General features: G+C 37.8%; 1 protein-coding gene across 1 annotated transcript in view; it reads right to left on the reverse strand.

The window, feature by feature from the left end:
- Positions 1 to 268: 268 nt before the first annotated feature.
- LOC145999650 (putative inorganic phosphate cotransporter) overlaps positions 269 to 26,378 on the reverse strand; it is a 284,482-nt gene continuing 258,372 nt past the window's right edge. The window contains exon 9 of the mRNA XM_083136778.1: positions 269 to 2,433. Within this exon, the coding sequence (XP_082992904.1) occupies positions 2,185 to 2,433 (249 nt within the window). The 3' untranslated portion in view covers positions 269 to 2,184. The remainder of the gene's footprint in view (positions 2,434 to 26,378) is intronic.

Genomic DNA, 26,378 nt, shown 5'->3' on the forward strand with positions numbered 1-26,378 from the left:
AATCTCTTACGATAAACTGTACCAATATTAAACTGAGTTGTTGTTTTAAGTCCACTTTATTCACATAAAGGCTAATCGGGACTGGACCTACAGTTTAAAGTGGGATCCGAACCATTGTGACATGTGTCTCCAACGGGTATCGGACCCGGGACCCCGTGATTACCAATTCTCACTCTGGGGAGAATGAATACAAAAATCTCTCACAAAAAAAGTAAAATGTATGTTTTGAGTGAATTGTGTTATATTACAAAAGTAAAAGAATACCGAATTAGAACCCAAACAACTTTATTTGTTTGAAAATTTTGAACAGCAATTACACAATTTATTTTTAGTTTGCAACCTCAAAAAGAAGATCATTCATTTGTACAAACACACATAATTACAATAAATTACAAACTGACATGACCTGCGTTCCACTCTTTCTTTATCATGTTTTTTTTATTTATATATTTATTCAATACTTTTTCTAACATAGGAAACATGCATGGGTGCCCAATGGGAGACTGGACTAGGACACTTGTTCAGCATAGAATATGTAAAAATCGCTTACTTATTCTTGTATTTCTAGCTTGCCTTTATTGTCTTTATCTAGTTTTCTATCCTCTTTTCCCGGTCTTAGTATCTCTTTCAGCAGACTTACTTCTTCTCTTCTTGATCATTTCTTTTTCTGTATTTTCATTCGCGCTTTCTACATCACTTTGTTTTTTTTCTCTCTCTCTCTTTCTCTTTATGCTTCGATTCTATACTTCACATATTTTCTTCTTCTCTCTTTCTTTTCTATATTTCTCCCTTTTCTCCGTCTCTCACCTGCTTGCATTCTCTCTGTGTGTGTGTCTCTCTATTTTATCTCCCCCTCCTTTCTCTCATTCTCAATCGTTTCTTTAAATCATCCTCCCTCTCATTTTTACAACATTTCTGTCTTCTGATGACCAGTAATCATGACATCAACACACAACTCTTCTAGTTTGAACCCACAACCCCCTTACAAAAAATTCTTCGGTCCCCCAGTTCCCTATGACTTTGTTAATAACATTATTTTAGCTAACAATATACCTGCATTTCCTCTCCTACTGTTTCTTCCAGCAAAAACATGACTTCCGTTGATATTTATTCTTATTTATCGAGCAAATTAGCGAGTGCTATCTTTTTACATATTCATCAACAAATATGGCACATGATTTTGAACTTGGACTTATCTCTAGCAAACATATTCAGCGTTCTTCTTTTTTAAATATACTTTAGGAATTATGATCAGCTTTTGTTGAACCACAAACCACAATTTTTGCTTCTCCAAGTCTAGGAACTTTTATTTTATCCTGTAATATAGAATGTATGCTCTACTTATGTAGGAACTGAAAACGTGGGTGGTATTGTAGCTTGAAATTAATTACAAGTGTAATTTGTTTACATTTATAGTTAGTCATGTTCAACCCTGTTTCTTGTAACGCGGTGAATGTGTTATCGAAAACACTTCGTTATAACCACTTTGAGATAAACAGTGTGGAATGTCACTGGGACTAATACAAATACTTAAATAATAACATTAATAATAAATAAAAATGAAAGGGAGCAGAACAACAGAGAGACATTTCAGTAAATGTGCAAATATGTGTGCATTCTTTGCGTGTAATATGTTTAATTTTGCTTCCTGGCACTCCGAGTAAAATGACAACATATAGATATTAAAAATGAATGTACTGTAGCTGCAATATCTTCATATGTTTGGGCGCTACCTTTCCGAAGAAGGTCCTTACTTTTTCACATTTTGGTAGTTTTAGAAAATCAAATCTGGTAAGATAGGGAAGCATATTACAAACCTACTCTTCAAAGAAAAACTGTCACGTCATGAATGACGTCATGATCTAAAATAATTTTATTTAATCTGAAGTATATGCACATGTTCTCGGTGCTATATTGCCGATAAAGTTATTGCAATTTACGCACTTCTGCAGTTCTAGAAAGGAAATTAGTCAAATCTCGGAAACTATAAATCTGCGGTACGATACGTACGGATAAGCGGTACAATTGCTCATTAATGACCACTACCATTTCACAGTCAGGCTATATCTGAAAGCTAGAGAGTTCAAATTTGAGAAGGTAATAAGACATACAACAAAACTGCTCTTGAAAGAAACCAGGAACAATTGGTCATGAATGACGTCACAATTTACAAATATTGTCCATTCAAACGCGAACCCTGTCCACGTCGTCAATCTTCATCGTGAGGGATGTTTCTTCAAAGATCACTCCCTGGTTTACAAACGACGCCTGCTGGCCCAATTTCGAATCTCTCCTGGGATTTTTTTTTGGGCCCTCTGGGTCCATGTCCCACGATTGGCGCTCTGCAGATCCGAATATCAAGTAGAAAGTGTTGGCCAAGAAGTAAACGCCTGAAGCTATGAGGAACACCTTTCTCCACTGCGCCTGGGTTGGCTGAAATGAAAGGTAGAATTGCTCATTAAATAGGGTTATATCATCTCAATGGTGAATTGAGGGGAATCCCTGAAAATTTGAATAATCTGGCAGAGCATTGGGACAATAGCTAAGAAATTTGGCAACAATGTTCACATTTTCTTCGTTCATTTACTTTAATTGAAAGTTAATGTACTTTTTCTGTTTTTTTTTCGTAATAATTTGCACTAATTCAGTCTTCTTTATAATTCAAAGTCAAAATAATGAACAAATATAAATATCGTCCTTTTTGATAACTGCTAACATAAAAATAATAATTCAATTTCATTTAAAGTCAACAATGGAAACGGTAGGGCTGATGCCATAGGCGTCGTCTCCGGGGGGAGGGGGGGGGCAAGGCTTATTTGAGAGATAGAAGAAATAAGTCAAGGAAGCAGAGGACAGAGAATGAAGATTAAAACAATTATAGAAACAGGGTAAGAAAGAAAGAATGATATAGGGTAACGAAGGAAGAGGGAAATAGAGAAATAGATAAAGAAACAAATGGAGAAAGAGGGGAGAAAGAAACAAAATGATAAGTATAAAAGAGACTCGATGAAAGATCGTTAAAATGAACGATTTGGTGAAATAAAAAGAAAGTTATAAAGACAAGAATAGAGATAGAGAAACATGTGATAAATCTGATGTAATGATAGATGCACAAATAAAGATAGAGATAAATAAACGTAGATAAAGTAAAATACGGGTAAAACTAAATATTAAAAACCATGACAAGTAAGGCAGAAACAACCTGTTAATATGCAGTTCATCCATTCTTGATATGAACTCACGAACGAACAAAATTCTCTATAGGTACCAATATATACATACAACTTTCCTGGATCATTTCAGGAAAAGGATCCCTGGTGGAAATATTCGCCTTGTTAACCACCAACAAACAGTGCTAGATTTCAACAGAAAGGAGTCTAGGAATGAATACAAAACATTGTATTTTTATTCACATGTACAGTATTGATCTTACGTGCAGTGTTTGAACTCATACAACATCATGTGCCATTCATTTCTGTTCTTCAGACACACCCATAAACTCCTATGTTTCATGGAACAACAAAATAATTGAAGACTAAAATTGGTAAACGCTGAAAGTCCCACAACCGTTTTACACGTTAAACTGTGAAATGTGCCATGCTTTATAATGTGGTAAACGTGAAATGTGGCTGGTAGCCCTCTGAGTAGTTCAAAGGGCGTGTAAAGAGGTCACTAGTGTGAACGTTCTTACGGGCTGATGTGCTGAACGACGAGATTTCCCAACACTTTCGCTTTTGGCACTTACAACGTTTACCACTTTTAGTCTTCAATTGTCTCGCTACGTAAGGAATCTTGCCATGATTCTGCGTGCTTTACAAAATGGCCGCTAGATGGCACTGTATTATTAACCATGAAAATGTTAAATTGCATGATAATAATTGACGTTATATGTTGGTTTTCCGAGGCACCATTTAACAGCAATATATTGTTTTCCAGGAGTAGATAGATAATTGAGTGAAAATACGTGTAAATTAAAAAAATCATGTTCCATGTCTGTGAAATCTTGCATGATATTGCTGCTAATATATTATTTTAAGGCGTGTGTGAATGGAATTGCAATGTTTCGTATAAGTGCAACGTGCATAAGTGTTAATCAAAGTTAAAATGTAACTTTATGAAAAGTACCACTTTTAAACATAAAGATATCCATAAATATACCTGGTCTTCTCCAGATGGTAAAACTCATAATCAGATAGATCATATTCTCATTGATAAGAGAAGGCATACTAGTATAATTGACGTTCGTACACATAGAGGTGTAGTGTAGACTGTGCCAGTGACCATTATTTCGTAATTGCTAAATTAAGAGAAAGACTCTCAGTGTTAAATCATAAGCAACAAAATCTAAAAGTTATAAAATTTGATACAGGAAAGTTGACTGATGAAAGAATTAAGAAAGATTACCAAATTAAACTGTCAAATAGATTTGATATTTTGATAAGAATTGGGAGCACATACGTAATGCAATAGAATCAGCAGCTAAAGAAACTATAGGATACCATAAGCCGAGAAAAAGTAAGCCATGGTTTGATAATGAATGTCATAATCTAATAGAAATAAGAAATCAGGCTAGACTTAGGTGGCTAAATAACTCTGATGATACAAATCTAAACAATTATAATAGAATAAAGCGAGAAGTTAACCGCACGTTTAGAAGTAAAAAAAGAGATTACTTGAAAAGCAAAATTAACGAAATTGAAACAAACAGCAAAAATAAAAATATCAGAGATTTATATAAAGGTGTAAATGAGTTTAGAAAGAGGTGGCAACCTAAAGTAAACTTGATAAAAGATAAAGACGGTGATTTACTAGCTGACCCAAGCGATATTCTAAATAGATGGAAGAACTACTTTAATGACCTTTTAAATGTCCATGTAGGAGATAAATCAAAAGTAAATGAAGTCCACACAGCAGAACCTTTAGTTTCAGAACCTAGCTTGACTGAAGTTAAAGATGCTATTAAAAGGCTAAAGAATAACAAAGCACCTGGCATTGACTTAATACCAGCTGAGTTAATTAAATATGGTGGAAATTCGTTAATATGTCAAATTCATAAATTAATTTGTTTAATATGGAATAAAGAAGAAATCCCTCAACAGTGGAAAGAATCCATAATTGTTCCTATGTTTAAAAAAGGTGATAAAATGAACTGCAATAATTACCGTGGAATTTCTCTACTCTCAACAACATATAAAATATTATCTAACATTCTTTTAACAAGACTAACCCCATATGCTAATGAAATTATAGGTAATTATCAATGTGGATTTAAACGTAACAGATCAACTACAGATCAAATTTTTCACATCAGACAGACACTTGAAAAAAAGTGGGAATATAATCAAAATGTCCATCAGCAATTCATTGATGTCAAAAAAGCACATGATTCGGTCAAAACAGATAAATTATATAATATATTAGTAGAGTTTGGAATAACTAAGAAGCTTGTTAGTATGATAAAAATATGCACCAGTGAAACAGAAAGTAAAATTCGTGTGGGTATTAATATGTCTGACAAATTTACAATTCATGATGAGTTAAAACAAGGAGATGCATTATCTCCATTGCTCTTTAATTGTGCCTTAGAATATGCTGTTAGGAAGGTAAAAAAAAAAACTAACGATGGACTAAAATTTAACGGTGTGACTCAGCTGTTAGCATATGAAAATGATGTATATTTATTAGCGGATGATATAAATACAATTAAGAATAATGCTAAAATATTTTTCAAAACTGCTAAAGAGATAGGTTTGGAAGTTAACCAAGACAAAAATAAATATATGCTTACAGGCCGGAACCAAGTGTTAGGTAATAATCAAAATCTAATTATTGATAACAACTCGTTTGAACCAGTTTCCAAATTCAAATACTTAGGAGTAATATTAACAAATGAAAATTATATTAAAGAGGAAATAAAAAGTAGGCTTCATGCAGGAAATGCATGTTACTTCTCTCTTCATAAACTTTTGTCTTCTCGTTTAATATCTAAGAAACTAAAAGTTAAAATATACAAAACAGTAATTTTGCCTGTAGTATTATATGGGTGTGAAACTTGGTCCCTTACATTGAAAGAGGAATACAAATTGAGAGTATTTGAAAATAGGATCCTTAGGAAAATCTTTGGACCTAAAAGGGATGAGGAGACAGGTGAGTGGAGAAGGTTACATAATTTAGAACTACATAATTTGTGTTCATGTCCAGATATTATTAGAATAATGAAATCAAGAAGACTTAGGTGGGCGGGCCATGTGGCACGAATGGGAGAGGAAAGAGGAGTTTACATGATTCTAGTTGGGAAACCTGATGGTAAGAGACCTGTAGGAAGGCCAAGACGAAGATGGAGGGACAACGTTGAGATGGACCTAAGGGAAATCGGTAGGGATGGAAAAGAGTATATAGAACTTGCTCAAGATAAAGAAAGATGGAAGGCCTGTGTTGCTGCAGCCATGAACCTTCGGGTTTAAGAAGGCTAGAGAGTTAGTTAGTTAGTTAGTTAATTAGTTAAAATATAATTATAGTGTATGTATTTTTGTGGTAGGAGGAGTTATATCCCTCCTTCGTTGTCTCCTGTAATGCAAGCCGGCGGCTGTAGCTTGGAAGTTGCGCCGATAGAGCATGGATTCTTAAATTAAAAGTCACCAGAACCGAAACACATTTTAATACGCTCGTCTTTCTCGCCAAGTCGCCAGCCAATGCGCTGGAAGAGGACGATGCACTGGAAAAGAAGTAAAATGAACGTCAGGGACGTAGCTAGATTGGTCATTTGGGGGGTGTGCACCACACGCGCGCGCGAACATATAACGTCAATTATTATCATAAAATTAACATTTTCATGGTTAATGGTACGATGCCATCTAGCGACCATTTTGTGAAGCACGCAGAATCATGGCAAGATTCCTTACGTAGCGAGACAATTGAGGACTAAAAGTGGTAAACGTTGTAAGTGCCAAAAGCGAAAGTATTGGGAAATCGCGTCGTTCAGCACATCAGCCCGTAAGAACGTTCACACTAGTGACCTCTTTAGACGCCCTTTGAACTACTTAGAGGGCTACCAGCCACTTTTCACGTTTACCACATTATAAAGCATGGCACATTTCACAGTTTAACGTTGAAAACGGTGTTTGAATTACACCTTGATTCTTTTCCTGTCTGTATGCAACGATACGTCGTACGTATAGTTGAGCGTAAGGCTACATTTGTGTATGGGGGAGGGGTAGAAATTATGGCAAAATTTGACCCAGTTTTGCAAGAATATTTCAGACGGATATAGACTCGGAAAATCCACGATCATGATTTGGGAATGTAAATGCAGAATGAACTCCTAACTTAATTAGCATCTGGTGCCAGCCCCTATAGCAGAGTGGTTAGCACATCGCGCTACAACGCCGGGGGTCCCGGGTTCGAATTCCGGTCTGGGCATAGATGTCTGTGAGTGTCTATTCATTAATTCCATACTATCATTACTCATCCCCATTTTCGCAAATTAGCCAAAAGTGGCACAAGCAGCGAAATAAAAATATGAAAATCAAATAATGATCTGGAGTAACAAGAGAAATTCTAGAATGTCTTAAGAATCAGTGTATTTTTTCTGTTACATCAGATTTGAGCCACAAAAGAAATATATATGTCATTAGTCCTTATATTTGTAAATTTGTCTGGAAAATATTGTAAAATAGATGATATTCTTGGATGTTGCATCCGCTGACAAATATCGTTCTGATGGTCCCTTTATGGCCTTAGAGGGACTAAGTTTACATATAAAAGAGGGGTATGGGGGGGCAATCGCGCGGAAATGAAAGGTGTTCATAATGAAGTTCAAGCTAGTCATCTAATGTGGAATATAACCTTAATGATACCAGAATCGAACCTGGCACCCTTTTTTTCCTAGGTAACCGTGTTAGCCACTACGCTTCGAAGAGGCCCGAGTCTCTTGCAGCAACTAATTATGTGCTTTTGAAGAATGATGACGTTGGATAAGAAATTCTATACTTTCGTAGAAATAGTCTTTGCGTGTGCAGCACTGGTGATTTGATGGTACTGAATATAGCAGAGCTCCCACGAAATGATTGCGCTCTCGTTTTTCGTGCTAGAGATCCCACGTTCGTTCCCTGCGGGAGATAAAAATAATTCTATGTTGGTCCCAGCAACATGAGGACAATTGGTTAGCTACTTGAAATTGATATGATATCGAACTCTGGCCTCGAAACCAGAAAGGACTCAACGTGCTGTACAGTCGTGGGAAAAAGTTCTTCCCCATACGACTTTAATGGCAGTATATAATGCAGGAGGGTAGGCAACACACATTGCACACTTAGGTGATCGGGTGATTCTGTCTGTCTCAAGAGCAACTCGTCAACGCTAAGATAATTCTTGCCATAATTACAAAGGCTACTGCCTAGGTATACTATGTGTGCCGCGGTAGCTCGGTCGTCAGAGCGTTTGATAACCATGTGAGAGATCTGGGTTCGATCCCGGACTGGGAAGAATCGGGATTTTGTCCACCTGTTCAAGCGGCTCCGGCACCCACCCAGCGTCCTATAAAGCGGGTACCTTGGGGAAACTCAGGGGGTTGAAGGCGGCCAGGGGCGTGGTGCTGTTCATATTATCCCCACCTTCGGCTGTGATCAAGAAAGTGTGGAGCCCAAAATCCATCCCTCCCACACGGCTTGGTACAAAGCACATGGTAACACCTCGTACGTCCAAATTTTGTTGGAACAGAACTTTCTAATCTCTACGTGGACTTTCTTTCAAGTTCCATAGGGATGTGAATAGGCTCCAATTTTTCTTGACACAATTCATACATGTTATATTTCCTTATAGATCCACGGCGGATAGTCTGTATGTGTGTGTGGGGGGGGCATTGAACTGACATTCATATTATTCGTTAAGAGTGGCCTGGAGGTTGGCATGAAAAGAGTTTTCCTGCCCCGGCGCGATACAGAGACACCTAGCGACATATCAGGGAACTAGCAATTCTTCTCGCTTGTGTCCTAAACTACTAGAGGAAGAGCACAGGCCGGGGGGCAGAGGACCTCCCCCCTGCCTTCACCAACCCCTCTCCTTTGTGACCGCTGCGAAAGGGCACCACCTGTTTCATTTCATTCTGGTTCCCGCTTCTTTCAAGATTTCTCCACTGGCAAAATATTCACTGCAAGGGAAGTGGCAACGGCAAACAGTCAGGACCTTCACAAATGAGATTTGGATTGAATAAATGTTGTTGATTACAGTGGCTGCTATAATTATGTGGAATTTCTCTTTGTGCGGTTGAGATTATAAATTGATAGTAAAGAAGGAGGTAGAGATTATCAGTTGAAAGTAACGACGAATCAAGTAAGAATAACTAATTGAAAGTACGCTGTGTAAATGTATAGCATACCAGTGGCAGTGATAACAAGGCAGAGGCATACTAGTCGCCATTTTCTTTTTTCTTTTGTAGGGGATTTCGTGTTGATACAAAATTTGTATCTAATAGTAATAAGCACAAAAAATAGTAACAGTTATTATTTTAACTACTACGAACAGTGCTGATAATAATTCGAGATGGACGGGAGCGAGACTATTTCGAATTTAAAGGAAAAAGTCTCGGATATGTGGAATGACCTAAAGATAATCAGAAGAGGCGAAGACAAACCAATGGAACAAAATGTACAACTACAGTAGTAGCAATGATGTAAGGTAACGAATAGGTAAACATGAACTTACAGTTTATGTATTACCCATCTTAAAAACAGCTCAAACGTATTTGAAACTTTCTACATGTTATCATTTTGTATCATTATGACACGTGCTTTCCCTCGAACTAATATTTATTGTTGTTAATTTCCTTTCTCGTTGCACAAATGTTTATTGGTCTTTTAAATTCTAGAAATATTTTTAATGTTATTCGTAATACCTTTAATTTGCTGCGTGATTTTTGTGTTAGTTAATATTAAGACCTATTACTGATGATGTCACAGAATAGTGACTCACCTGTATGTATATATCTTGTAAGACCTGATGCTATGGTAATTATGGACTGTGTTTAGTTTTTAGCTTTGGCTTTCGCACCCCTCAGGATAAGTCACGTATCATATCTGGTCATCTTGCTCCGAAATAACTACAAGTATTACGGTCACAATTGCAGTCTTACGGATGACGTCAAGATGGAATGTTTACTGGAATCCGAACAATTGAAATGTAACACCACCGAGAGTGTAGATACGTTGATTGATTGGTTGATTATTTTTCGTCGCTTTCTGTCACTTTTGGCTAATCACGACATAAAATGGTGATTACATGGAATTGATGAAGGGATACTCGCAAAGAACATCCGTGCCCTGGCAACTTATAATCCCCACCTCCCCATTTCTTTCAATTGATAATACGCACCTCTCCATTACTATCATGAGTGAATATATTTTACAGTATTTTTCAATAGCTGTTAACTCGACATAAATTTTCTTTACTGATTTGAGTTGATTTTTGTTATTTAGCGTCGCTTTCCCGTCACTTTTGGCTAATCGCGACGAGTTTAAAATCCTTTTTACACCACAGTAAACCATCTTATGAACATGGACGTCCGCAGGATCTTTTCCAGGGCGCGGGGGGGGGGGGCAAAGAAGGCAGATTTTCCCCATGATAGTGATGCCCGCTCAAAAAAACATTATTTCAGTCTGAAATTATCACGCTCCTTAAACACAATTATAATGAGTAACATAAATTACTGTGATGGAAATTAAATTATCTGTGAAAGATATATATATAATTATTATGTGGACATTCATTCTCCCGTAGGGGGGACATGGCCCCTCTTGCCCTCCCTTCCGGACTCCCATGCTTATGAAGGTACAGGAACTTTTTTCCTAAAGAGAAAATAAACTGAATAAATAACAAGCAATAGCTCTGTCATTGACAGCTAGCACTAAGTTCCTCTGCTTGAATGAGAAATGGATATTTCTTGCATGCTTTAGTGTATTACATTTTATATGTATGTAAAGCAGAGGAAATATACCATCTTGCGTGAATAATATATTGTTAATTTCATACAGTGTTTATCCTCTGCATATGTTTCTAATTATACATTTTCGTAGTTGAAAATTACACGTTTGACACGTCTGTATTTGTATTTTATTTTCTGCTTCTGCCACATTTGACAATTAGCGACGAGGAGGATGAATGAAGACACGCACGCACGCACGCACGCACTCACTCACTCACTCACTCACTCACTCACTCACTCCCTCCCTCTCTCTCTCTCTCTCTCTCTCTCTCTCTCTTACACTCTAACACTCTATGTCCAGGCTGATGCCACGGCTGGAACGTGGAACCTTCCATGGTCAGACCTTCGGTCAACTGCTCAGCGCGCTCGGCCACAGTTTCCTTTCTTATAATCTTCAAGTCCCTTTGTGCAGTTCTCATCGTTGAGTTCACAGCAGATATAATGGGCCGAGGTTGATCTGTTTGGTCTATTTTACTTCGCCTTTCTGCCATTTCTTACTATTCGCGAAGATGAGAGGGAATGAGTGATGATATGAAATTGATGAAAGAACACCCCCCCATGCCCAGGCCTGGATTCGATTGATTGGTTTCAAACTGAAATTTCAGTCCAAGTAACGATAGTATGATCTTCGAGATGAGCACTATACGTGTTACAAAGTACTCTTAAAAAATCCCCAGTGAATTGGTCAAAATAAATTGACAGAATTTCGAGGAGAGGTCGAGCCGCTGTAAGACCACACCTTACGCCAATATACGTAAGTAAACCCGTGGCGCAACAGCCCGTGAAGGCAAGGGCCTACTCACTCACTCACAAGGGCCGGCCTCACTCGCACACCAATCAGTTACAGGGTGACGTGTGGTCAGCACGACGAACCCCCCAATCGTTATTGAAGATTTCCCCAATCTCCTCAACAGGTCCTATAGACCAGCCATGTCAAACTCAATTCGTGAGTAGGGCCGCATAACGATAATGTCAAAACTTTCCGGGTCACACATCTAGAACCCCAACACCTTGAAGTCCAGAAGTAAGTGGTTCGACCCAACGGTGCCGGGATTCCAGTGATTAGCCTATTATTGCAGCATCGATATGTAAATTATATATAGACCTCCCCCCATATTTTCTCATGGTTACAGTATTTTACATGTTACTTTCGAGTATAAATTGGTTACAATTGTTCAAATTTTTTTGCAAGAAACTGTTTGTGTGCAATTATAGTTTCGTTTCGCACAGATTTGACAGTTTTTTTTAACAAGCTTCTCAAAAGTCTGCAATAAGTTTTTTTGTGAGCATGAAACTCTTAATGCAGACAACAAATATTTTGTCAGTCATTCTTGATCATTCGACAAGGCTGTTTCATTAATCTTCATTATGGAAAACAACTTTTCACCAAGGCAAGTGCAACCAAAATTAATAAAATTTTTACAGCAAAATAGCTTATTCGAGGATACTGCTATGGGAGATATGAGAAAAATCAAGGATAACCCACCTCGCGACATTTATTTTTCAATACGAGTTGCACTGCAATTCAATAAGTTCCATTCGAACGCAGGACTTGCACACACATCATCAAAAGAAAAGGGACCAGAGCAGAACAAGAATATTGCCCTTCGCACCCTCTGAAGTCTTGAAACCTGTTTCCAAATTCATCACGTAGTATTTTTACTGTGGACAAATATTCCTGCCATACCTGGTATTCCTGAGAAGTTGAGAAGGACAAATTATAACTTTATTAAAAAAGTTTTAATATAACGGAAGACTGTAACTTTGCAAAATGGCCTCCACTTCCTTCAAAATATCAGCCCTTGTGTCACGGGGAAGAATCATTCAAGTAGTTTTACTGTCATGTCGAGATGAGAATCGCATCCTCGAATGAAGGGAGCTAACCGAGCTAGCTCGCAGACGCTTGTAATTTCACATATTGTGAGCGAAAAGGCAACAACACGAACAATTTTTGCTTTCAATTGTTCGTTGACTAAGTCATCAATCCTCTCCTCAACTGTATTTCTGATTTTTTTATATATTTTTTTTATTAGCGTTGCTTTTCTGCCACGTTTGGCTACTGGCGACGGTGAGGATGAGTAATGGTATGATGAAATTGATGAAGAGACACATACAAAGAACACCCATGCTCAGGCCAGGATTCGAACCCGCAACCTCTGGTGTCGCAACGGGCTGTGCTAACCACTCTGCCACAGAGGTTGGCAAATTTATTTCGTGATATAGAAATACTTCTGGATGAATAAACTTTATCAGGGTACAAATTTTCTATGCTTTTCACTATTCACTTCACAACAAAAGTAAGCATTTCACTTGAAAAATCTACATTCCTCGTCTATAGTCCTTTTCTTACTCTCACGAAGTTTGGGAAGCCATATGGTTCTCTGAAACATTTACAGAAACTGACTTTTCTTCCAGGTAAATCCTTGAAAATCAAGAAACAAACTCATAGGCGACAGAAAGTATGCATGCTGCCCTCCCCCAGCTGGCAAGATATTTTCGTACTTCAGAAGTAACATGTCCATCAGCTTGCTTAGTTGACACAACACCTACTCTATAATGGAATGTATACCTGTTTAGGGAAAATTGGTCAATGTGTTGAAGTTTGGATGAGTCTGGTCTTGTATCACGAGAAAAGAGAAAACGGGATAACTACAAACGTATAGATAATTTCAAGCATGAAGTGTTAAGTGTGGCCAAGGCGGGCCGCATTAACGGATGCTGGGGCCTACATGCGGCCCGCGGGCCGTGAGTTTGACTGGCCGAAATATCAGGAGAAAAGTTGTTACGCTTCATCCACGAGACTCGAACCTGCGCGCGTCCCGTAGCTGGAGAGCCCAAAGCATGACGCCTTAGACCGGACAGACATGATGCAGGACAGCAGGCCCGTAGGCAGATTTTTTTTTGGGGGGGGAATGCTCATCCCTTATCAGCAGCTGCCATCTAAGGGCGAAAAAGTGAGGGAACCCCTGAAGATGAGTTTTTGTTTCCTAATTTTGATTTGGCAAAGGGGAGCTCTCTCACTGCACCAAGCGCCGTCAACCCTATGCCGGTCGTTTGAGTATCTTGAGTTTGAGTTTCTGTAAGTCTTCTTTATGTATAGATAGGCTAATCTACATTTATAGTGGGATTGAACTATTGGGCGTCCACCAGCTACCAAACTCGGGACCTTTTTTGACATTACGAGGGTCATCTTTACCATTACGCTATAGGGGAGGCAAAAATATCTGAAACTAAGAAGACATTTTGAATGGACATGTAGAATGTAGGAGGCAGGGTTCGCGCTGAAAAGGAAGAAGACTGAATTCTCCCTCCCCTTTCCTAACCTGTACATCTCTAATGTAATTCTCAACCAAGCCAAGAGTCTTGTCTAGTGTTGCCCACGAGACGAGACTTTGGCCTGTCTCGTCTCGTGGAAATGCTGTGAAATGCTGTCTCGTCTCGAAAATATTCGTTTGTCTCGGGACACATGATCAATCTCATCTCGTGTCGAATTTTTAAAAGCCTGTCCCGTCTCGTCCCGTGGGCAACACTAGTCTTGTCCTTCTACATCTTATGTCACTTTTGTTATTGTTATGGAGAATTCAAATTAATAATTTGTTAGCAAGTCAGCCAAAATTATGTTTTTATACTAAATTTTAGATTAATTGAAGATTTGCAAAGAAACAGTAGACCTTTTCATGATCCTTCCACTCCAAAAACAAATGTTTTGTAAGAGTCACATCAAGTTTATGTTTGGAAATAGTGAAGTTCTAGGAACCACACACACACACACACACACCCACATATGTAAGCAACAACGATAGTAGGCTATTGTAATTTGGAGAGGATATGATTTGTGAGCGGTACAAGCATGGGAATTTAACGAAGTTCCTTTGCGAATCATCAATTATGTGTGTGTGTGTACACGTATTTCCTATCTGCACCGTTGACTCACAAAGTACTACATGTGAGGTAAAACTATCGAAATGTAAAAAGAGGAAGCGCTACCACCCTCTCCGCCTTTTCTACATTTTATTCAAATCAAACACCAGGCAGGTATCGAGATATATATTTCGGAGGGGCGTCCTAACGTAATGTCTCAAAATAATAATATTAATAATGTTAAATTAAAATAAGTATAATTATATTAAATTAATTAATATACGTATTTTTATTACATTAATAGATAAGAAGGCGATATAACAACAGTGATACAGTATAACATCACGTATTCATTATCTAGCTTACGTGTAGTTAAGGTCGGCAAAATTTGTAAATAAATAGAAACTGCCCTGGCAAGGAAATTAATGCCAAATAGATAAAGAATATAATATTTGTTGAGTATGAAAAAATGATGTTAGATCCAGTTGACGAAAGTAAAATTCCTGGTAATATTTTGCATGTTATTATAAGTAGTAATAATTCTTGCATAAATCTTCTTTGGTACTATCATTCAAAGTCGTATTGCTTTCCAATATTTTTGCGGAAATAAACAAATTGCGATTAGACAACAACCTTATTTTCATTTCTTAATTGAAGTTATTTTATGATCTCATTACTTAATTTTTGTACTTGGTAAGTCTTTCGGGGGAAGGTTGGGACTCCTGGACCCCCCTGAATACTTCCTTCGCGGTAGGGATCGAGATAAATTTACTGTGTCACTGGTTCCAATTCACGGTAAATATGCTCTGCTTCTCTACACTCAAACATACACAAACTCATGGCCTTCCTGCTTTCTTGGTTTCTTGCCTGGGAAAGAGGCAATAAATCAAGCTGTGACAGCTACGGGACCTTCTGAGGAGGGGACGGAACCCAGCTGTGCAGAGGATTCAAACACCCGCGCGAAATAGCCCTCCCGTCACCCTGGGGCAATTTTCGAACAGAGACATCTAGTGGCCAAGTGGCGAACTATGATGAATGAAATTCGGCTGAAGCGGCCGTATCTTTCGCCGTCGATAATACATGACATTTTTAAACAATCATTTTGGGCCGTGCAAGTGACTTTTGATAGAAAAGCCCTCCCTAGCTCAGTCATAAAAGGATTGAGCATTACGTTAGTATGCATCATAATGGCCATTTTCGTTGGTGCTACCCACAAATCCTATAACCATTCTGTGCTTATTTACGTATTTCCTTATGGGAAATTGAAAAAAAATAATGGAATTTGTGCACATTTAACGAACTGAAATTGCATAAATGTGTCATGTACTCAAAGTTTCATAAACTAAGTTCACATCCACTGCTTGTTTTCCGGCAAATTTTTGCCCTAAAACGTTATATTCAACAAAATGCAAAAAAGCCCATGTTAAATTTAAGCGCTTTCCACGGCGACCTTCGCCAAACTCCACCTCCCTCTTAACAATCCCAATGTTGACTAAATAATAGCTTAGTCGTTCTGCTACTTTCAATTCTTCATTAGCGTATTCACCGTAGCTCGCTCTCGCGCTCTCTCTCTCTCTCTCTCTCTCTTACCCTTCCCGATAGAGCAGTGGTAGCGTCGCCGCCTTGTAATCAATGAGTCCTGAGTTCAATACCCGGTGGAGACACATAATGGTTCTGATCCCACTTTAAACTGTAGGTCCAGTCCCGATTAATCTTACTGTGCATAAAGTAGACTTAAAACATCAAATGAAAAGAAAAATATAGATCACCGTAACTCTCTACAAGGCCAGAAGATCCAGGTTCCAAACCTGTTGAGGCTTAGATGTAGCATTGCATTAGTATCATTACCCATCATCTTCATCGACGCGATTATCGAAAGAGGTAAAAATGCGACGTAAAGTAACCCAAACGGAAGCTTGGTATCAATCTGAATATTGGTTACGTTGGATACGTGGTAGAATTATCTTAAAAATTACTTCCTGTCATGTAATAGGTTTTTGATTAGAGACCATTTGTATCTGATGAATACGTTATCTGTGATGTATATCTATAATGACTGTAATACATATCTTTGTTGCGAACAATAAGTAGTTTCACTTTTACCACACTCTTCGGTTGTTTAGAAATCGTAAGGAAGAAGGATCTATAAATTTCCGCTTTCACATGTCAATGAAACTTTAACATAAGTTCCGTGTAGGTCACAAAAGAGATTTACATATTATTATGATATCTTTTAAACGTCACGAAATCTAATTCCAATAGCTACGATACTACTCCTCACGTTCCTGTAAATGAAGACTAAAATTGGTAAACGCTGTAAGTGCCACAATAATTCAAACACCGTTTTCCACGTTAAACTGTGAATTGTGCCATGCTTCATAATGTGGTAAACGTGAAAAGTGGCTGGTAGCACTCTAATTAGTTCAAAGGGCGTCTAAAGAGGTCACTAGTGTGAACGTTCTTACGGGCTGATGTGCTGAACCATGAGATTTCCCAACACTTTCGCTTTTGGCACTTACAACGTTTACCAATTTTAGTCCTCAAATGTTAACCATTAGTCGGACGAAGAAAAACGTAACGAGGATTTCCGTGTTTCCTTGAGATAAGGCGCTTGCTCACCCCTTCGTCCAGCGACCTTCACTGGCAGAGTGACTCACAGCAGGCCTGAGCTCGTTCCAGTGTGCATATAAAACAGGTATTTTATTTCGTTTGCTGATGTTAGTGGTCCAATCCAGAGTTATATCAAGCTAACATTCTAATATTTTCGTAAAATATGTAGTGAACAAGTTGTATACATTATGGTTCTTTCTCCAGAGTGATGTTGGCTATTTACACGAGGGAGATGGGAGTGTTCTAAACATTTCTGAACGCAAATGTCGAACACGAAGAAAACGTCATTTAAGCATTGGAGGTAATATCAAGTAAACGGAAGTTGAAATAAATGCTGGAATAAATTATATTAGAAATTGAGTAAAAACAGTTTTGATCATATGACTATCAGATCAGTCTTCAGTAAAACGTAGGACATACTGTCTCAAAATGTTGGACACGAACGCATTTGCAGTAATTATAATATGTTTCTAGGACATATTAGCATATAACGAGAATATGATACATATTCAGCTCAAATAGTAAGGTTCAAGTGATCTGTTGAGCTCAAAATTCCCTAACTGCTAATTAATAGCACAGGCACATGCGATGGTCAGGAAGGGGAAACAATCCAGTCATTTGGAACGGAAAATGTTCACAATTTAGTAAACAATGTCGGGAAGTTCTTGGTTATTGAAATGCAAAATACTTCTATGAACTGGGAAAAACAAGAATTGTGTGCCTTATTTCTCCAAGGACTGTTTATGTAATTTCTGGAATGAAACTTGTTACTTCGAACAAATTACCAACATTTATGGTATCGATAAAACTAGTAAGCATTTTTATACATATATCCGGACTTTTCTGGATCTAGAAAATCGGGAAGTAATTTCCGAGTTGGAATTGGATTTAAAAAATAAAAACATTCAGTAGCAAACGTGCCCATTATTTGTTTAAGCATGTTTGAGGACTAAAAGTGGTAAAGGTTGTAAGTGCCAAAAACGAAAGTGTTGGGAAATCGCATCGTTCCGCACATCAGCCCGTAAGAACGTGCACACTAGTGACCTCTTTACACGCCCTTTGAACTACTTAGAGGGCTACCAGCCACAATTCACGTTTACCACATTATAAAGCATTGCACATTTCACAGTTAAACGTGGAAAACGGTGTTTGAATTATTGTGCCACTTATAGCGTTTACCAATTTTAGTCTTCACGTTAGCTCAGATTTCCCTCAGATTTTCTGTCCCTCCATCTAATTTGAAGATACGTGGTGCCCAATATATAAGACATTTGTGATTTCTTTCAAATTTCTTCCGAGGTCAGACACAACTCTAAAGCTTGTCGCGCACTGAGACGAAAAAAAATCCGGCAAAAGAACCTCTGAAATCAAGTTGTGTAACGCCCACTACAGGGGAATGTGCTGAACCGAAGCACGGAATTTCCAACTAGAAGTCTGCAAGTTATGTTAATTGTTGTCGCCCACTGAGACGCCGGAAGCGAAAATATTCCGTTCCGTTCCGTTCTCAGTGCGCGAGGCCCTTAAAATGTAGGACACGTCCGGAAATAAGAACGTTTCTTACAGCCCCTTTTTATATTCTTATTTAGCATGTCTTTTCTGTCACTTTTTGCTAATCGCGACGACGAGGATGAGTGATGTGGTGAAATTGATGAAGGGGCACTCACAAAGAACACCCATACCCACGGCGGCATTCAAACCCATGACATCAGACATCGTAGCGCACTGTGCTAACCACTCCGTCACGGACGGAAATCTTATAGCCCTAATCGTTCCACAAGCATTTTCCCTGTCTTTAACTACGAACGAAACATAAAGAACAATCTAAATAAACAGGTGCCAGTTCACATTCTAACCGTAAAATAACACATGCATGTGAAAATGCAAAATAATATTTATTTTTAGGTAGTTGTGATTTATTATTGTATATTAAAGAAATATATTAGTGATAAAATGACGGAAGTAGAGGAACATCTCCAATGAAACACTCATGCCTTATGGATATTTGTATTTCTTGCCGAACAAGGTTCCGAGTTCGAGTCCCGGCCAAAACGGGTTCATTGTGTATGTTCATTCAGGTGTTTAATGTTATCATAAATCGTCGTCATGAATAATTAACTTACAGAGGAAGAACATTGAGGCAATTTCTAATAGAAACAATAACAAACTAAATTTGATCTTAAAGCCCTGGCTTTGCGCTACATATTTCATCACGGGGACTGCAATTTACGTAGGTGTAGACACGCTTCGTACGATATGATGATACCGTGATTACATAATAGATGTTCATGAATTATGCAGCTACTTAACTGGATTCCAAAAATTCCCATTTTATTATTTAATTCTAAATTAGCATAATATCACATAGCTTACCTATTCATAATGTGCACCACTTTTGTGCACTTTGTGGATTGTTTCATTTTTTGGTTGTTTTAATTAATGTTTCATTAATCAACATCAGGTTAACCACAGCAGGGAAAATAACAATGAAGCAGAACGAGGGGCTCTTGGTTCTCGATTAAGGAAACTATTTCTACATGCAACTAAGTCGCTAAAATCGCTGAAAATGTTATTTATTAATTTCTTAATTTTGCTTATTTTATATTGCTTTTCTAGCACTTGCGTCAACTAAAGCGATGAGGATGATTAATGAAGTTATGAAATGGATGATAGTTCATGATGATCCATGCCTTACACAAAATTTTAAGTTAGGACTAATGAATATCGATTTGTCTTAAGTAGTAGTATTGACTGTACTATAAACCCGAGAAAGTATGAACTCTCCTCAAGCAGGTTTGGCTATACTTAAAACTAGCTCAACATGCCCATATGAGTTTTTTGCTCTAGTGTGGAAACCCGTCTAATCAAAGATTTTTGTAAAAAAGCCCTCATGGATTCCATGAGAAAGTATGACCCCCTCAGATTGATGAGGCTACACTTATAAAAGGCACTTTTGTGAGATTGTTGTCCATAAATTTGTTAAAAATATGCCCCTCTTGATGCCCATACCTAAAACTAGGCTACACACCTACCCACACACACACTGGTTTAAGTTCAATTGGATACCAGGTTCAAATTGTTTATCTAATATTAAAACAATGTAATTCTTCTAGAATTGCTCCGTGACTCTCTCATTTCTTACATCATAAACATATGATTTTTCACCTATGAGAATGACACTACAAATGGTGTCATCAGGTAATGCCTCGTGGAATTCACAGATAATTTTAATGTTTGTTCTGTCATTCACCACAACTTGTTTCCTTTTTGAAGTGTTAATTACAAACATGGGTCTCTGTGCCTTGAATTCATCTGGTGTGTAATACATGTCAGTATTGCCAGTAGTGACCCTTTTGAAAGCCGAAAAAGCCTCATATAATTTGAGGAAATCATCCTTGGACATGTCTAAATTGTAATTTTCTCTAGGAAATACCTCATTTCTGCCATTTTTAAGATATATGTTCTTGATGTTGCAGCTATCAAATTTACTTGAATTTTTTTCCTGATTGTTGTGTCTTCCAGTCTGAAACAGTACCACTACAAAATCAGGCATGTCATTTTGTATACTGGAGAATGAATTTGTGGCATCAAACTCATAATAGGTACCAGATGCGGGCTTCTGTACGCATTGATATGTGTAAAATTGCAGAGGAATCTGTGGATTTTTTATTATATCAGCTTTGTATTTAAGAGCATAACTGGATTCATATTCAACAACCGGGATTCTTAGCTCCATAGTCTGAATAATGCATTTGCCTGCATCAGGTAAGGTATTGGGCAAAGCTTCCCCTGTAGAGTTTATTGCACTGTACCTCATCAAAGCATTGTTATCATTGGCAGCTCTTCTAAATGTAATTCTTAACCCACCCTTCCACATAATTTCTTTGTAATCTGAGAAGAATCCTGGCAACAGGCGCATAGGGAACAGCACTGTGTGGCTCTTAGATAATATTTTCTCACCAGCTTCAAATCCGCCGACTCTGTAGTATGAAGCCTCGGTTTTGGATAATTTTAATGTAGCCAAAGCTGTGGAGGTAATGCCGGGATAATCTATTCTGTTTATAACAACACCATGCTTTCTGATCTCAATTTCAGAGAACAGATGCGGCACAAAATTATCTACTAATCTTATATTTGAATTTGCCGGGTAATCTGTTCCATCGAGCTTTACAACATCAAATTTGATGTATAGATCTGCTCTGTGGGGGTGTATAAAGCCGTCCCCTACATCGAGATCAACCTCTATTTCTGTGTTGGGTTGATTTAAATTTGCAAATGTCCTCCTGTTTGGGGGGAATGATTGTAGCTCATAACTATCAATATTTTCCATTGTATGTATTTTTATTTAAATGTTAATCTCTATGATTGCAGTTGTTGTGGCTCCAGCAAAATCAACTAATTCTTCTTTTTCATTAGTGACCATCAATTCAATGTTATCTATTCTATTATGACACACAGGAAAATATAATGTTGGGGATGGATTGTAGATGATGAGCTCCATGAATTCGGAATTAGGTTTGAATGTTGCAATGATGCCGGTTTGTTTGTGAGTGCCTATGCCATTTGATTTGGTGATCATACCCTCGGCCACATTACAGTGAATATTCAGAGTCTCTATGGCTAAGAATTTAGGTATATTCATAGCAGTGTGTTTGATGCCGGCTTCAAGTTTCGTGTTGTTCTCAAAGCCTAACAGCTCTCCTATAGTACCCAGATCCACTGTTTCTGTGGCAGATACAATCTCTACTCTGTGAGTGACAGAATTTTGACTTAACACTATACCTCTGGGTAATTGAGCATTTAGAGTGGACAGATTATACTGCCCTGGAGTGATGACAATTTTCTGATCCCCTACTGCAATTGTGTTGTTGTGGTGCGTAATATTAGGGATCAGGTACATCCCATAAAATGCTCTGAGAGCTATTGTTTTGGGATACACTATGTCATCATGCAATTTGAGTTTCAAAATTGAATTTTGGCTGGTGAGATGGAATACCCCCATGATGTTTCAGATACCACAAGGCTTTTTGAAAATCTTCAATTGATGGTTTATTTATTTGAGACATGTATCTAAGAACAGATAAACACAAATGTCCGCAATTAACATCTTTGAAGTTTTGAACACGGGCATTATTGTAATAAAGATTAGGTGATTTTAGATATTTTATTAAATTTTCAGGAGGAACACCTCCAAATGAATCAAACACAAATGCCTCATTGTTTAAATATTTAAGATAACAGATCCAGTGAGTGCCCTGATTTTTGTACTCATCCAAATTAACAATGCCACACTCTTTGTTGAGTGGTTGTTCCGGTAAAGAATCAGACATGTACACACCTCTAAAATTTTTGATGCCCAGTGGCTTGATTAAAGCTTCAATATCTTGGTTTGTAAGCGGCTCTTGTTTTTTTAAACTTATTCATGGCTCTCTTAATACCTTTGCCTTTTTTCTCCATGGCCAGGTTATGGCGCTTCTGCTCATCTAATTCTGCCCTATTTTTCTTGGCATCTATTACTGTTTTTGCTATGGCAGCTGATCCCCCGGCCAAGCTCCCAACAGCCCCGAGAGCAGCTAAGATGGCAGGGATAGTAAATATGAAACCCCCTACATGTGATTTTTTCCTGGATTGCTGTAATTTTTTTAATTGGGGTGTACTAAGCAACAATTTCATACCATGCCCCTTGGCAAGACAAGAGCTTTTTTTCTTGCGCTGCTTTTTGGTTAAAAGACTGTCAATAGTTTTAAGAGATTTGAGACCTGCATAAGGTATTTGATACATAACACCCTTGGCCTTCATTGTAGGTTTATTATATACATATTCACAACCCCCACCCCAGTTTTTGTTTGGTGCTCATAGCTATGGTGGTTCCCAATGCTGCTATTTTTTCACTCAAAGAAGCATCTTTGCTTACAAATCTACCAAATGCAGCCTCTTCTAATTTCTTGTCTGCAACATGTCTCTTGTCAAGATCAGAATGTGTGTTGTATGCTATGTCATGGTCTCTACAAGCAGCATCTAGGGGATTAACACCAGGATCCCCTCTGTTTAATCTATGATCCAATTTTGTGCCTGGACCACAATACTGATAGCCTGGAATGTGTAGTTCAAATGGCAGCTTGTTTATAATGTCATTAACCAGCCCCCGACCCTCAGAAATATTCCAAAATTTGGGGGGTAGAGTATTAATAATTTTTATGAGATATCCAATCCCCTTAGGGTCATTCACTATAAAATTAGACAATTTTGTGCTTATCATGTCCATAATTCCAACCTTTTCATTGTAAAAATTGTGGTTGCCAGCATTTTCCTCCCCAGCTATCACCAATAACCTATCTACAAGTTTCCTGACATCATCAACCCACACAAATTCTTTAGGCAGGGTGTTGTATTGTTTGATCCCACTACCAGTCTTGATTTGTGACCATATGGGCTTGATTAAATTGTTGTATTTTGCTCCGCTGCTCGACTTGACCCTTTTTTGTGTGGGATCATTGTTCTGGTATAGAGCATCTGATTTTATTAATATTTCTTTGTAATCCTCATAATCTTGATCTGTATAGCTGCCAGGCCTTTTCCTAGTCATCAGTTCCCACAATCCAGGTGTTCCGAGATACTTAACAAAAGCACCTTTTTCTCCGAGACGAGATTCTGAATATACAATTATATCATCTCCCATAAAAGTTACTTTGAAATTGCCAATTCTATGAATGATGCTGCCATCAAGTTCTGTGTCAGCATATAAGCCAAACACCTCATCTTTGTTGTCTTTAGGTGTGGTTAAATATTTTTGAGCAAGAAGACCCAATTCAATAGGATCCTGACTAGCCTCAATTCTTCGAGGAGCAACAGGACTAGGTGTATGAATGCTGGAAAGTGGGGTGATTGGATAATCTAATATGTTCCTAGCAGCTACAGGTACGAGCTCTGTGAGCAAATTTTGATTTTGCTCTGTAACAGTTTTGATATTTTTACCTAAATTATTAATAGCATCAATTACAGGCTGTTCTGTTTGTTTGTGTTTTTCATAAATTCCACGGTTCTCTGATTTCCATCCCTTAAATCTTTTTACAAGATAATCTCTTAACTTAAGATCATCAATGATTGGCTTTTTCATGTTTATTTATATATGTCTCAACGTCTAGAAAATCGTTGATTTTATTTCTGTATTTGCCGCTACTGGGTGTTCTTGTCATATCAATTGTGACAAACCCATAACTATCCTGGCTCCAGCACCTACTGCAAAACTTGGAAAACTCATTGTAGCTCAAGTCACCACCTACATATTCATCATGTATGTGTTTGAGGTTGGTATGGTCTTGATGAAACACACATATAAAATTGCTGTTGTCTCGGATCAGCTGCTTGGGTATTTTTGAAAAAGTCTGTGCCAGGTAGAAGCAATCAATGTTTTTGTGTCGGCCCTGTGTAAAGAAATTTCTAACCTTGTTTTGATTATCCAGTATAATGTCATCAAACACAACAACAGAATTATCGAGACATTCATGAAGTGGCTTAACATCTGGTTCAAAAGTAGCTATATCCAATCCATCATATAGCTTCATCAGCTGCTGATATTTTAATTGTTCCAAGCTCTTAGAGAAGACATACAAGTGCCTGTTTTTCCAGTCTAACCAGTTGGGTGCCAATAAAAAATTATCAACCATTAGTGTAGTTTTACCACAAGCAGATGGCCCAACAATAAGACACCTAATATTATCAGGTAGCAATTTGCCATTTCTCTTATTTTGTTGTTCAGGTTCTGGCAGCCTTTTTATAACATCCCAGGAGCTCATATTATCACTTTGTCTGCATCGATCCAGCTGTTTTCCGGATGACCCAGCCATTTGACAAATAACTTGTTGCCTTTTCTGCGGATGATTTTTTCTATGAGATATGTGTCAGGCTGTTTAGTTTTGCTGAGCTCTTGTTCATAGAACCTGCCTTTGAGAATTTCTCCTCGGTGATCTTTTATTATATATGTGTTAAGGGTCCCGGGTTTAACTTGAACCACTGTAAATAATTCAGTGCTCCAGTTTCTTGTAAAGCCTCTCTTGAATAAGTGCTTATATTTGCTGATTCTTACTTGATCCCCCACCCTGTATTTGGCCCTTCTTGTTGTTGGCTGGTATCTAGGATAATAAACAGTCCTGATCAATTTTTGCTCATCAGATGAAGTTACTTCAGAGGGTTTCATGTTGATTGTGGAATGGACCGAGTTGTTATATTTATGTAGAAGTTCTGGAAGAATATTAATCCATTTATAATTACCTTGAAGTGTAAATTGTTTATACATAAGATTTTTTAGGGTTCTGTTGAATCTCTCTACAATTGAGGCTTTGAGATCACTGTAACTCGAGTAATGTTTTATTGCCCGGCTTTTAATAAATTGTTGGAACACAGAATTATAAAATTCTTTGCCATTATCTGTTTGCAAATAGCGCGGTGATCTTCCTGAATGATTGATGATTGTTCTGATGGCTTCTGTAACACATTTTCCAGTCTTGGATTTGAGTGGCACAGCCCAGGCAAATTTTGAAAATGTGTCTATCACAGTGAGTAGATACTTGTAGCCCTTGTTGATTTTGTCTAAGTTTTTCAACTGCCCACTTGACAACTCAATCAAGTCGCTCTGCCATAAATCATCTATGCCTTTTGTGACTACTGGGAGTCTCTTAAAATTATGTCGGGCCTGTCTGTGTAATTCATCAACAACTAGACATAATATGTAAACAAGAATATTGCAACTATGGGGTGTTCAGCAGCTGAGACTGCAGGATTTTCTAAATATAATTTATCCCCTATTTGTATTTTAAATTCCAAAGAGCCATCATCTTCAGTATAGGCTGTTTCTAATGTATTGGGGTCTGTAAAATCCTCCAATTCTACACTGGTGATTTTCACTTTGTTATCAGCATTTGTTATTGATAAG

Source organism: Lepisma saccharinum, chromosome 15, assembly GCF_977018435.1.
Source record: "Lepisma saccharinum chromosome 15, izLepSacc3.1, whole genome shotgun sequence".
NCBI lineage: Eukaryota > Metazoa > Arthropoda > Insecta > Zygentoma > Lepismatidae > Lepisma > Lepisma saccharinum.